The 15,548-nt window shown below is 42.6% G+C and overlaps 1 protein-coding gene across 5 annotated transcripts in view; it reads left to right on the top strand.

Moving 5' to 3' along the window:
- KCNC1 (potassium voltage-gated channel subfamily C member 1) overlaps positions 1–15,548 on the top strand; it is a 211,099-nt gene that overhangs the window by 132,867 nt on the left and 62,684 nt on the right. For all 5 annotated transcript variants that reach the window (XM_048855833.2, XM_048855832.2, XM_048855831.2 and 2 more), the window contains exon 2: positions 11,618–12,551. In XM_048855833.2, coding sequence (XP_048711790.2) covers positions 11,618–12,551 — 934 coding nt within the window. The remainder of the gene's footprint in view (positions 1–11,617; positions 12,552–15,548) is intronic.

Below are 15,548 nucleotides of genomic sequence, written 5' to 3'. Positions count from 1 at the left end.
AAAAAGGGCCACTGCTCCGAACAAACACTGAAAGTGGTTTGACCCTCTCAAGGTTATACATACTACAGTGGCCATCTGTAGTGGGTCTGCAGTGATCTTGCTTGCAGGCTGTAAAGTAGACGACAAGATTCTATAACAAGAATCTCGCTGTGTGAGGCACACAGCTTGGGATTAAGGAGGAAAAGTCACCACTGGTCTGTGATTGTAAAACCAAATTATCACAGATTGGAGGCTTTTATTTTTTTAAAATCAAACAATCAAGCTGCCCAGCATCTATTTAAAAAATAAAAGTTATCAGCAAGATACCATTATAGATCCGTGCACATCTAAGCGCATAAAGGAAACAGAACTTTATAGACCAATAGACAAGAGTTAGGTCTTGGAAAACTGTCATCCACAAGAATAGAAAGAATATTTGTTGAGTGGCATGTCTAAATCATTGTCTTTCCTTTCCTCATTGTCTTTACTGGCTGAGAGATTTCCACCCTAATCTCTCATTCACGAAATGATTTCACATTTAAAAAGACTGCCCTCCCTTTAACTAATCCCAACTTCAGAATCCTCAATATGATCTCTACATAAAAGATGCATTTAAAAATGTCTGTGTGGTGTCTTTAATTTGCCACCTCTTGAGGACAGGGACTGTAACAGACTGTGTGTATGTAGAGTAGCTAGCACCAGGGTGCCTGATCTCAGCGAGGGCCTCTAGCTTTTACTGTAATACAGATCATAATAAGGTAAAAAATCAGAATGCATTGATTGATTGATTTCATTTTAAATGCTTTATTGTGATGAAAATAGGAACATAGACACATAAAAATGAACACATCTGGGAAATGCCAGAACAGATCAATGGTCCATCTCAGCTAGTGTCCTGTCATCCAATGCTGGATGCTTCAGAGAAAGATGTGAGTGGCCATTGGTGCTTAACTGTGCTATACTATATCATGAGGGGAAGATGTTTTCCTGATTCCCCCATTAGACTTCCTGCTTGCAGCTTCCAGACTCACATGGCGATCATGCCCTCCTTTGCAAATGTTCTCATATTAAAAACAAATTAAATAAGCCAATCTTACTTCTCCCAAGCCGGTGATCATTCTCAGGTTCGTTTGCACAATGTACTGGCACCAGATTCATTCAGCTCAACAAAGTCAGTACGAGTTTTACCACATTGATTTCTAGTGACTTTGAACCCGGCCATGATAGAATAGGAGCTTGTGGTTAATGACCAACAAAGGCTAAGATTTTCAAACGTGATTAGTGGTTTGTGGGTGTCTCAGTTGTTGAGTGCTCACCCTGACACCATGAAGGAGCTAGATTTTCAGAGAGCAGCTGCTCAACTCTTTCTGGAAAATCAAGCCTCCTTTAAAGTGTCTCAAGTTGGGCGCCCAGAATTTGAGGAATCCAAAATCACTGGTCACTTATGAAAATCTTGGCCTACAGCTCCAAGGGAGAATCTTATTGTTATTTATCATTTGTATTATAATCATGTTTTGAGGCTCCAAGTGAGAGCAGGGCCCCACTGTGCTAGGAGCCATACAAATACATAGAATCATAGAATCACAGAAGATTAGGGTTGGAAGAGACCACAGGAGGTCATCTAGTCTCACCCTCTGCTCAAAGCAGGACCAACCCCAACTAGATCATCCCAGCCAGGGCTTTGTCAAACCGGGCCTTAAAAACCTCTAAGGCTGGAGATTCCACCACCTCCCTCGGTAACCCATTCCAGTGCTTCACCACCCTCCTCGTGAAATAGCGTTTCCTAATATCCAACCTAGACCCCCGCCACTGCAACTTGAGACCATTACTCCTTGTTCTGTCATCTGCCACCACCGAGAACAGTCTAGCTCCATCCTCTTTGGAACCCCTATTGAGGTAGTTGAAGGCTGCTATCAAATCCCCCCTCATTCTTCTCTTCTACAGACTGAATAAGCCCAGTTCCCTCCACCTCTCCTCATAAGTCATGTGCCGCAGCCCCCTCAATCATTTTCGTTGCCCTCCGCTGGACGTTTTCCAATTTTTCCACATCCTTTCTGAAGTGTGGGGCCCAAAACTGGACACAGTACTCCAGATGAGGCCTCACCAATATTGAATAGAGGGGAATGATCATGTTCCTCGATCTGCTGGCAATCCCCCTACTTATACATCCCAAAATGCCACTGGCCTTCTTGGCAACAAGGGCACACTGTTGACTCATATCCAGCTTCTCGTCCACGGTAACCCCTATGTCCTTTTCTGCAGAACTGTTGCTTAGCCAGTTGGTCCCCAGCCCGTAGCGGTGCATGGGATTCTTCCGTCCTAAGAGAAGGACTCTGCGCTTGCCCTTGTTGAAACTCATCAGATTTCTTTTGGCCCAATCCTCCAATTTGTCTAGGTCACACTGGACCCTATCCCTACTCTCCAGCATATCTACCTCTCCCCCCAGCTTAGTGTCATTTGCAAACTTGCTGAGCGTGCAATCCATCCACCATCCAGATCGTTAATGAAGATGTTGAACAAAACCGACCCCTGGGGCACTCCGCTTGATACCGGCTGCCAACTAGATATCAAGCCATTGATCACTACCTGTTGAGCCGAACAATCTAGCCAGCCACTTAGTAAGAGCCAATCCCTGTCCCAAAGAGCTTACATCTGTGGGTTTTCTGTGGGATGTGGCTTTCTGCACAATGTGCCCTTAGTCCTGTGCATGCAGAGACAATGTTTTATACACCAACCCACCTCCTAAGCCTTCTGGGGTAGCTGATGTATGAAAAATATGCAGGTAAATTGCCCACATTGTTATAGGTTTATAAGACATTCAGTCTCAATACATTAAAATCTATTACAGCTCTGACAGCTGTTTATTTTGTCACAGAGCATCAGCATTATTGTCTGAATAGCAACAAGGACTCGGCCCATGAAGCAAACCTCAGGACTCAAAAACCAAGCTGCAAAGTCAATCTTGCTCATTAATTTAGAGAGCTCTAAATTTAGGATTAGCCCTCATTGCATATTTCAAGTGTCTTCTTATTAAGGTTCATTCACAACTGTTTCATATGCTGCAGTGTTTCCTCTTACCAAAAAACCCCAGGGGTTTGCTCTTTTTAGCGTAGCTGGAGATCAGATCTCATTTTCCTCTTTTTCTGTATTTGGAATGATTTGATTCTCTTTGCCCCTGTGCAAAGCATCCCAAAGAGCAATCAGAAGGGGCCACGAAAGACTATAAAAACGTTTATTCCTCCTCTCCAAAAGACTTGTGGCAACATCATGCTTTGCTGTGATTGGATCTGGGTTGGAGAATGGACACAGTGAGGTCCCTTGTGCCTCTTACTAAGTGTTAGATTGTATCAGTAGTCACCCATCAGCATGGGATGGTACATAAGCTGCATCATCCCAACTGTCCCATACTGCAGTCACAATTCCTCTCCTGCTCTCTCCTTGCTTTGGGCAGCTAAAAGCAACAGTACATTACTACACCCCCTTTACAGTGCGCAGCTATTTGAGCAGTGAGGAGGGAGGGTGGGTGTAGCAAAGTTTCTGCCTATTCCTCACTGCTTCCTGCGCAACCCCTCCCGGAAGGAAGGAAGGGAGGGAGTACTTACTCCTGCTCAGCCTGACCTAAGGTCCACGTAGCCCCAGTTTAGGGCCAAACAGGGGTTTTTTTACCACCTGCACAGGCACACAGTCCAAGTCACACTCTAGCCCTCAAGGAGAAAAAGGCATGGTGCAGAGATGCTCTGCACTTCTTAAGGCACTGCTGCCTGCGTGAAGCAGAGCTCTGTAAACCCAGTGATTTCAGAGGTGCATGTAAATACTCTCCCCTCTGTAGGCCAGTGACCCTTTGCTTTTCAAGTTCGAATGAACTCAGAAGCTCCCCATGAGACTCAGTCAGAGACAGTTTCCCCTGGCTGCATGTTATAAGAAACCAGCAGACACCATGAATTTGGCTGATTTTGATGCAAAACCAGAAAAATAAAACTTGTCTCTAACCCATAGCAAATCGCTCAACAAACTGGGTCTGAGTGTCATGAGTGTGATAAAACCCAGGGCCAGGCAGGTGTGTTTTGCCAAGAGGATTCTGTCCACTTCTAGTGAGGAACCCCCTTCACTAGTCAAAAGATTGTGCAAAAACTGCTTTGCTCTTCTCATAGACAGAGTAAAGAACCGGTGACGAGTACGAGGGAGTAAGTGGGACTTTCTCAGAGGATAAAATAGGCGCCAGAATAAAGGTGATGAGTCAAGTTCCTGACAAGCATCACTAAGTATGCCACTACCACGAGTCAGTGCAACAGAACAGTGGAGAATGTAACAATAATAATTTTTAAAACAGACATATCACCTAGTGGATCTGGCATTTTTAAAAATAGAAAATGAACATAGGAATTGCCGCACTGGACCAATGCTCCAGCTAGTGCAGTATTCTGTCACTGACAGTGGCTAGCGTCAGATACTTCAGAGGCAGGTGCAAGAAACCTCTAGTGGACATCTATGGAATAAACTGCCCTCGAGGAAATTTCTTCCTGACCCCACCAGTTGTTTGGCTTATGCCCTGAAGCATGCAGCTTTATATACTTTTCCCAACTGATGTATTGCTATTGCATTGGACAGTACTGTCTAAATAATGTTTTTATAGACACAGTGTCATGTGGATATTTACAGCCCTTCTGACTGATATGAATCGTATACAGAGAAGGCAGTGGTCCCACACAGTATTTTCAAGAGATGGGAATCTTCCCATTTTCCCTTTCATCCCTCCACCTCTTACTTCTTCTTCTTCAAAGGCCCAGAATCAAGCTGACCAATATGTCTGGCTGAAGAAGTCTGGGGGCCTGTCTCCCTCTGAAACCTGTCTCTGTTGTGATGGGAATTGTCCTTCCAGGGTTGCTAGATAGCAATGTGAAAAGTTCCTTTCCTCCCAAACCCTACTGTCTCTGCAGTGTTCCCAGCATCAACCAGCCCAGGGAGGTAGTAACAAAACTTGAGACCAGAAGCCACATTCCCTATGTGGCAATGCACAGGGTTGTCATTAGACCATGAGGCTAAGCCTGTCCTAGTCAAAACAGATGATGGACGATTGGATCAATTGATCCCTTGCTTGGGAATCAGAAAAGTCAGCTCCAGTGCTTGACTTCTTGACCACTTTGGTTCACTATGCGGTACTGGGCTGGTATTGCACAAGCCAGTCTTCCAATTTTAATGAAGTTTTGCATGTCCCAAGAGTCACCATGCCAGCACATGTATCCTCTAGCTGCACATTAGCGTTTGTGCTCAAGGGATCCATCCACTTCTGTTTGTTGTTGTTGTTGAAACACAGAATTTAGAAATAACAAACCTATTTCCCACAGTTGACTGTACATTTTTTCACATGCTGTTTCACATCTGATCGCTACTTTCCCTAAAGCAATCAGAGATACCTCCTGCAATCTGTATTCTATTTTTTCAACATTACATAATCATTGCATCCATTAGCTCCTACGAGAGTTGTGGTCTTCGTATCCTCTAGCAAGGGCTTTGTCTATTTGTAAGCATAGTTCTTTGTTAGATCTCAGCACAATAACATAAATTTGAACAGCCCTATGACTGAAATACTGTGCTCACTGAAGTGAGTGGCTGTATTGATTCTTTCCAATGAACTGACATTGAGGCAAAGAAAGAAAGATCAAGCTAATTACTACTGGCCTGTGCACTCCTCACAGAACAGGACCTGGCTACACTACTAGGTAATGCTTTTATAGAATTCACACCTACAAGAGCAAGACTGGACTTTTTTTTCCCTTTAAGTATTACCAGCTTCTTAATAAGCACTATGTGCAAAGAAACGCCAAAGCTGTTTTCATTCTGTTGTTTCTTAATAAAGGTCTCACAGCTGCAGAGATTGCTTTTCAACAAGATCCTTGCTTTTGCTCACTTTTACAGTCATGGCCCCTATTCAACCAGGTACTTAAAACACATATCTAACTCTAGGTATGTGAATGGTCACGTTGACTTCAATGTATCTTGAGATTTCAGTGGGACTATTTCACCCACTTAAAATTAGGCATGAGCTTCAGTCCCTAGCAGAAGTGAGGCCTAAGTCATGAACAGAACCATGGAAACCATTTTTAACAAACTCCAAAGCAACTGAGTTTGAAACTGAGATGAAGTGACTAGCTCATGGTCACACAGCAGGTCGGTGGAAGAGCCAGGAATAGCGCCCCGGTCCTCTGAGTCCCAGTACAGTGCCTTATTCCCTGCCCTTCACTGCCTTTCTGTCTTAGAATCCACCTGTCCTGCAGGGGGAATTCTACTGAATAACAAAGTTTCTGTTTTAAAAATAAGCAAAAGTAAAGACTTCTTGCCTGCAAGACTGGAACTACTGCAGGTTATATTACTGTTTCCAAGGGCCATTTCCAGCACTAGACAGTCGCACCTGGCCATATGCTATTGCCTAGTCAAACATTCCAATTTTTTGCATAATAAGCCTGCATTAAGAGGCTTATTAGTGTTAATTCCACTGGTTTTTCATTCTCTCTCCATGCTGGGTGGAGAGATGCTGTGCCCATTAATCATGAGTACCTAGCCATGGCTCTCTGTTGCCTCTCACCTTTTGTTGTCTTTTCCCACTGTGCAAAACAAAGCATATTGTTCTGATTTGGGCAGCATTTTACACCCACTTTGCACTGGCATAATTGACTCGGTAAGATGCAGGGCAATGGAGAATCAGGCTGTTTGAGAGCGCTTTTTTTTGTTTAAAATCAGGAGGCCAAATAAATTAGATAGCGATGAACTCCCCTTAAAAGGGCCAGCAGAAAGCTCATTCTGTACTTCTCTTAAAATAGCCTCATTGGACTATTTGCATGACAATTTTGGGCCCGCTATAATCAGAGATTATTCAGGATTGTCATTTTTTCCCCTCCAAAGTGTAAACATTTTGCATTATTTACATTTTCATGCAAATTTCTCTTTTAAGGCCTCCTCTCAATTCATGTCCCCATCTGCAGTTTAGGAAAATCTCAGATTTCACTCTCCTGGGTATGAAAGCGTCAGCAGCAGCATCTCCAGTGTCAGCAGGAATCCTTCTCATGTGGCAAGTGTCCAAGCAGATAAAAGAGCTTTGATCACTTTCCGACACTTTCGGTACTTGCTTTAAGTATCAAAAAACGTTAGTTTCCATTGCATAACTCAAGGGCACATGACAAAATTCCCACTCTTCTGGCCCACCCTGTTTAGAGACAGTGAAAAAGAGTTATTCTACTATAAAATAGAAAGAAAGAAAATTAGAAAACTCACAGGATAGACAATAGGAGAGGGAATTATCAGTGAATAAAGGGCTGTGGCCTGGTTTTCAAAGGTGTTGAGCATATGTAGCTCCCATTGGCTTCAATGGGATTTATATGGGCTCAGCATCTCTGAAAATAAGGCCACCGTAGTGTCAGACATCAGATAAGAGCAGCTGTTAGCCTTTGTGGTAGGAGGGAAATGTGGGGTTCCCTTGCAGTTCCTTTGATAGCATTGAATACTGGTCCATGGAAGACAATACTGCATTGCATTTGGGGAGATCAGATTATGTTTGCACTTTGGTAAGTATAGTTTACAGATAGCACTTAATTCATGTATAAGAACATTTAGAAGAAGACAATAGTGGTTCTTTCCTTCCAATTTCTGCCATTTTTGCATCAGCCACTGACTTGCCAGCTACTCCACCTTGAGTGTCTAAAAATCTGTATCGGAGATGAGCAGGTAATAAATGCCATTGGTCGTGCATGCAGGCGATCGAGTTTTCAGGCCTGATTCTCATTTACACCAATGTCCCATTAGACCCCCCTCTGGAAGTTTACAGGGGCCTGGGTAGTATAAAGGAGCCTTTTTGTAATTGAGAACCAAACCTACCATGTTCAGGATCCATCTGTCCAAATGGCTATTCTGCATACAGATCCTATCTCTTGCATACGTGTGTTATTATGGCACAAAATATGAACTGCAGAAGGGAAGGCTGCTTTTTAAAAACCAGCCCCTTAAAATCCAATCTGATTTCAAAGCAACTAACTACCAACAGGAATGAGATCATTAAGGAGTATTTTTTTCAAACATGAGTTATAGGACAGCCTTGCTGGTAATGCTATAAGGCAGTAATTATAACAATGTACAGTGGTAACCAGTGGGGTAGGGGAGGGAGGTTGATCATCATGTTATCCCTACAGGATTTTTTTATGAGCCTTTGTGAAGACCCAAAATACTGAGACCCCAATTCAAATTCAGCAAATCACTGAAGCTTGGGTTGAACTTTAAGCAGGTGCGTAAATCTATCCACATTAAAGTGTGTTGTGTTTTGCCGAACAAGAATGGACTAAAGCACATGCTTAACTTACAGCACATGCTTGAGAGCTCTGCTGAAAGACAGGCTGAGAACTGTTGGCTCTATCAGGAAGTCATGACATGCATTTGCAGGAACGAATAGCGGGAGACCTTATTGGTGTCACGTTATCTCCCAACAACACTGCTAGTGTGTGTCACTGCAGCGGCTTTAAACGCCTTGTCAGATTTGGTTGTTTCTTCTCTTTAATACAAGAAATCGTCACTTCTAATGATTCTTGCTGTGCAAGGAGGTCATGCTGAAGGTTGTCCTATGCAGCAAACACTGGCTCATGGGAGTTACTCAAGCACGTCAGGAGGCACACTGCATTTTACGTCTGTTTGAAGGGCCTCCTTCGTGAATCCGTTAAAAAGCATAATGGCTTTATTTTAATAAAATCAGATGGTGTGCTGTTCCCGTCTCTGCTTTAGAAACGTGTGCTTCTGCTTCCAGTATTACAGATGTGTCAGCCTTCCTTTCAGAAGCTCTTATTCTCATGGGTCTATAACTCAGGGGTAAAAATTTGCTCCAGGCTGAAATTTAGCAGACAGGATCTGAGCCCAGGGTAAATATTTTCCCAATTTCTTTATGAAAGGTGGAGGGAAGGGGGGTTGTTTGTTGTTTTAATCCTACCCAGGCCTATGTGATGTTCAATTATATTTATACATGTGAGTGTCGCAAATACTGCACTGCAAATCTCAGCTTTTGAGCCCTTAGAAGAGCCTGTGGTTTATTTTCCAGGGAGGATGCTGATGCTAGGTAAAGCCAGTGAAGCAAACTCCAAAGTGTATGCAGTGCTTTTGCCTCTTTATCTAGGATCTCAAAGCACTTTGCAAAACTCAAAACTTTCCTTGGAGTCAATTCACTCATTACCTTAACCATTTTACAGATGGGCAAACTGAGGCACAGAGAACTTACCTTAGCCAAAGTCATACCAATTTATAGCAGAGGCTGAAATAGACACCGACAAGTCCTGAATCCCCGTTCTTTTCTCTAACCTTTAGATCACTCTTCTTCCTGACAGCAAACTACAGTCCTGGCAGCTACATTCAGCTGTTAAGATGGTTTCTTAAATCACTCCTTACATAAGACCTTTTCCATGAGGGGTATGGAAGCAATCAGTAACAATCACTGAACCACAGAATGCTACTTTCAGTTCTTCTAGACTTAATGGAAATATTACAAGAAAATGTAGATGAGATATTGTGGTGCAAGGAAAGGGAGAATGGCCTCCTGATTATGGGACATCTGGGTTCTAGTCCAAGCTCTGCCACAGAGTTCCTGTGTGACCTTTGGCAAGTTACACTGCCTTGGTTCCCTAACTGTAAAATGGGGCTAATCCGTTTGTTTAGATTGTAAAGTCTTTGTCAGGTGTCTGTCCGTGCACCAAGCACAGAGGGGGCCTCTCAGTGCCACCATAATACAACTAATGATAGTTTGAGAAAGAAGGGGGTGGATCATCCTTTGTTTCAGCACCAAGACTAATGTCAGTGGCTCTGGGCTGGACTCTGATCTCGTCTACAGCAGAATCAGGTCCCCTGTTTTTGGAGTGCAGAAAATCCCAGCACAAGCTAGCTTGGCCCCTATCCCTCTGCAAACAGTTCAGTTTGCTCTCTATACCAAGAAGTACGTAGAGACAAGTCAAATATTTGCTTTTCACTTTGTTTACTAACCGTGAAGGTCAAGTGTAATTTTGTACTAGCTACACACTAAGAATACACAGTAGTTGATTGTAGGCTAGCCTTGTAGAATGACACAGATACTATTTTTAAAGGTATATTCCTTTGGCAGCTATTTCTTTTAGCTGACCCTGTGGTATTGGTCAGGTATCCGATAAACAAACCAAACCAACCCCACTGAATTCCTATTTTGATTACATTGCTTGATAAAAGTAATCCAAGGACATTACATTTTCTTTGGATAGCTCTTAAACTGATACAGTTGCATATGTCCTTTCGGGCACAGTTGAAAGTATCCTGTGTGTCTTGCTTAGTCAAGGGGTCACTACATGTAGACACCTTGAACTTGAGGAAGACAGATCTCCAGCATCTACAAAGAGATGCTTCCATTACTGACATACAAAGAACATTATTAGATGCATACAGATTCTTGGGGTGGGGAAAGGGTGTTTTGTATTGATTTATTTAATTGCTCAATTAAAATGCCTGATGGGGATTAGGCAGAGAAAGTGGAGTTATTGAGAGTTGTACATTTTGGGTCTCATCCTCTACTCAGTTACACTGGCATAAATCAGGAGTACATCCAGTGATAAAGCTGGGATAAGAGAGAGCAAAAGTGGATAAAACAAATATTCAAACTCTCCCAGGGCCTTGGGAGGACGTTCCCACCTTCACTGTGACATGATTAAACAAGAAACCATGTAGCAGCTTGGAAAAAAATGATCTGGTTTTCGAATGCATGCTCACATTCTGACGGGAAACAAGGTAATGAACCAGATCCTTAGCCAATGTAACTGGACGCCACTCCACTGAAGCCAATGAAATTGTGCCAATTCATACCAGCTGAGAATCTGGCCCTGTATTTCTCTCTCTTTCTGGGAAAGGTTTGGAAAAGATGGCTGAGGGGTTTAATTGTGGAGACTCTTACAATAGGAGGTGTTAGTGTGACTTGTGGCCAGTCCTCTGCATGTTTTGCTGGCTCTGGTGAGGCCGTGTATCTTCAGCACAAACAAATGGAAAATTGCTGCCCATCATTCTGTAATAGCAGACACTGCCCTCTTTTGGGGACCTGCAGAAGCCACCGTTAATGTCAACATTTAGCAGCAGCTACCACACAGTGAGATCTGGAATGCCACAATTGCTCCTTAAACTTAGAATAGGAAATAACTGTTACACCTCACACAAAAGACAGTGGTAACTGTTAATAAATGTTGACTTTTTTATGGCAGCCACTGTACATCTTGCACTTTAGAGCAAGTGGATTCTGAGAGCTAGTGGGTCTTTTCCATCAGTAACTTCAGCAGTCACTGAGACCCAATTCAGGAAGGCATCCCTGTTTGGGGCAGCATTTAAGCATGTGCTTAACTTTAAGTTCCATACAAGTCAATGAGACTTAAGTGCATGCTTAAATGTAAGCATATGCTTAAGTGCTTTAAGGAATCAGAGCCTGATTGAATGATTGTCTTTGCAGATGAAGCATGATGTCTTAAATCTACAGGTAGAAGGCACTACAGCTGTTAACACCTTCAGTTGTCATAATCCAACAGCTTTCTGTATGTGTTTCAGAAATAAATCCCTAGTACCTTATCTACCGTTTAACATTTCTCTTGTGACTTTTCTTCAACAGTACGTGGCATTCGCCTCCCTCTTCTTCATTCTGGTCTCCATCACCACCTTCTGCCTCGAGACCCACGAGAGATTTAACCCCATCGTGAACAAAACAGAGACTGAATTCACTGGCAACGACACCCACGTGCGACACTACAGGGAAGCGGAGACTGAGGCCTTTCTGACCTATATCGAAGGGGTCTGTGTGGTCTGGTTTACATTTGAGTTCCTGATGAGAATCACTTTCTGCCCAAACAAGGTGGAATTTATCAAAAACTCTTTGAACATCATTGACTTTGTGGCCATTCTGCCTTTCTATTTGGAGGTTGGACTCAGTGGCCTGTCTTCCAAAGCTGCTAAGGATGTCCTGGGCTTCCTACGAGTAGTCCGGTTTGTGCGAATTCTGCGAATTTTCAAGCTGACCCGCCACTTTGTGGGGCTGCGAGTCCTGGGACATACTCTCCGTGCCAGCACAAATGAATTCTTGCTGCTCATCATATTCTTGGCATTGGGCGTCTTAATCTTTGCCACAATGATCTACTATGCTGAGAGAATAGGTGCTAAACCCAATGATCCTAGTGCCAGTGAACATACACACTTTAAAAATATCCCCATCGGCTTTTGGTGGGCTGTTGTCACCATGACTACCCTGGGCTATGGAGACATGTATCCTCAGACTTGGTCAGGCATGCTGGTGGGGGCTCTCTGTGCTCTTGCAGGTGTGCTGACCATTGCCATGCCTGTCCCCGTCATTGTGAACAATTTCGGAATGTATTACTCCTTAGCTATGGCTAAGCAGAAGCTACCAAAGAAAAAAAAGAAGCATATCCCGAGGCCACCCCAGCTGGGATCCCCCAATTATTGTAAATCTGTCGTAAACTCTCCACACCACAGTACTCAGAGCGACACATGCCCACTGGCCCAAGAAGAAATTTTAGAAATTAACAGAGCAGGTAGGAAACCTCTTAGAGGAATGTCCATCTGACCTTTAACCTCCATACCTTGTAGAGATTTAAGATTCAGTCAGACTGCTTTCTTAGAGCAATGGGTAGCACATTTATCCATTACAGTCCCACCACCACACATTGAATATCATGTGTGAAGTCTAGGTTGCGGGGACAAATGGCGCAGGGGAGGCTGCTCAGCAAAATTAAGGATGAGATCATACTCCAGGAGCCTTAACTTTGGTCCTGGTCAAGGGAATACATGGTTCAAGATATTTTTGAAGAGCAATTACATCTAGTGGAAGAAAATTTTAGCATTCTACAGCCATGTTGCTGGACTCTATAGTGCATCATGGAGGCACCTGAGAGCGGAATGCTTCCTAGCAGTGCAGGAGCTGAGTATGCAGCTCTTACAGAGATTTCTGACACAACGGGGTCAGAATTTGAAAAAGCCAGATGTTTTTTAATTTGTTTCCAGCTGTGACCCTTCAGCTGCTTTTAAATGGCAGGTATTGTGCATCTGATTAAAGAAACTAGGTGCCTACTAAATTGGAGGGACGACTACACCAACATGCATATTCACAAGGCAATCCCATCTCTTTCAGATGATTAACTGCAAAGTAGAAAAATAGCTTAAATTCTTGACACTAACACAAAATGACTCACTAGGAGACAATTATAGATGTAAGGATGTTAACTCCATAGCATGCAAACCAACCCATTCTATATTACACTAGAGTTTAGCATTTAGAGTTATGAAGAGTTTTGAACTACAGTAGCTAAAACATATTTGCTCCTCATGAAAGCATGGGTTGATGATCTACAGCTTTTTCAACTTTTTAGTAGTAAAGGTTGACTGGAAAAGGGATAATACTGGTCGTTTCTGGCAAATTTGTACTAAACAGCAATGAGTGATAATCTCACAACAGGGTAGTCTTATTTTTTAATTATATGGATTCATGTCAGCAATAGAAGAAAACCCCAATGAGAGTAACATTATAATTTCATACTAATTACATTTGGGGAGAAATACTAGTCACCATGGAATATATTATAATATCCCATGGCTAGTGGTTAATTATGGGACTATCTCAGTTTTATGAGAATCCTCACATATAGCATAAAATTACAGGGCTCCAATCTGATGATTCTACCCCATAATCTACTCTACCTGTGGAATATCATCTATTTATTTACTGTATGGAAACAGTAAATTCAAAGCAGCTCACACTTAAAATACCACCATAACCATTTTGGTAGAGGTTCCAGCCCAGCTGTACAGTGTGCATTCTTCAGCCTGTTACAAAATACTTCCCTCAGCATGTATTGTGTTAGATGAAACAGGTCACCAATAGAGTGATTCTGACTGAGCTTTAGTCACAAAGAGGCATTTTGAAAGAACTAGCTTTCACCTATGATGGTCTTGTGTTCTTATCATTTTTTACTTTGAAGAAAATTCTGCTTTGTCACTCCTCATGGGTGAGATATTGTCTCTTCATCTCATAGCCATGCATGTTGATGTCATTGAAAGAAGCACAAAGGAAGTGAGACCTTCCTTTGTGTGTGAATTTTAGGATGCCAGTGCTAATTTCTGAAAAGTGGGAGGAAGTGGACGGTGACTTTGGGTTTTTTGTTTTTGTTTTTTCCTTTTATGCAACTATGTAAAATTCATTTAGATGGTAAAGAGCTTTCATTTTTTTTTCTTTTCTGTTTTAAAACTCTCCCATTGCATTAGGTCGACCGCACTCCATGTGATAGACTGTCTCTTTACTGTTTTACCCTTCATGCACACATACGGTTTGATCTGTCCATTCCCCTCAGGTTGCAAATGCTTATCACAAAGTCATCTCCAGGCAAGGAAGTAACTTCCTCATGAGTAGATGCTTTGTGGCTCTATAAATCAGGAGGAAAAGAGGGCACTCACAAAATGGTGGGTCACAACTGAATGTCACTCCAGCTACCCAGTTGTTATGTGGGCAGGGAGACACCAGACTCGGAGTGGTTTAGTGGAGAGCTAGAGAATGACTTCTTACCCAGAAGTCCCTTGCTTTAAGTTCCTCCAATAACATATCCTGGTCCTTGAACTTTTGAGGACTTGGGACCCAAGAACTCTGCGAGTTCAATTCAACTCCACACCGGTATCCTGAGAATACGTGTAACTTTGGTTCAATGTGGAACTGTTTTGTCACCATGAGTGCTCTAATGTGAGCTGTTACTACAGTACCTATGAAGTACGGATAGTGACAGCAAATTATCCATTTCTGCAATAATTGATTAAAAGAGTACATATATATATATTTTCAGCAGCCCTATAACACATTTGTACTTCAACTGATGGAGATGGGCTCCATAACCATGTTACTGGAGTTTTGATCCTAATCACCACTATGCACCACTGACAGCAAAATCAGATCAGATCAGAGGCGCGCTGTTAAAAGCAAGCTCTGCACAGCCTTGTCTGCAAATCAGAAAGACCAGTGCATGAATCCATCTTGATACTCACTTTCTAGAGTAATCATGTACTCCTAGGTACTGTTCTGTGTGTGAAACTTAGCGAGAGTCTCAGCATTCCGTGGAAATCCATAATGTGCAAGTAATGAATGTTCTACATACTGTAAAACCTTTGGATTAGTCACACTGCCTAGTTACAGACAACCGGGATTAACCAGGAACCCAAAATGGATTATTTAGTGCTAATGTCTCTAGCAAGAGATCCACCCCAATCCATATGTTTTCCCTTCAATTTCTATCTGTTAAACTCCAGTACAGTTTCATAGAACTTTGTAGGAGATACAAGACAAATAACATATTCTTTAACATATAGCCTGTTTAGTTGCTTATGATTGAGATATCAAGTACAGTTATGTATGCTGTTTTTATAGCAATGTGATAAAAACTCACAAGATGGTGAAACGGGGGAAATTGTTCCACCTATTACAGTAGCCGCCTACAGAACAGGGCCCTCTTATTGGCAGATTCAGAAGCATGCAGTGGACCAAATGCTGT

Source organism: Caretta caretta, chromosome 6 (genome assembly GCF_965140235.1).
Source record: "Caretta caretta isolate rCarCar2 chromosome 6, rCarCar1.hap1, whole genome shotgun sequence".
Lineage (NCBI taxonomy): Eukaryota > Metazoa > Chordata > Testudines > Cheloniidae > Caretta > Caretta caretta.
Note: the sequence above shows the minus strand (reverse complement) of the source record. Positions and strands in the feature narration are given on the sequence as shown.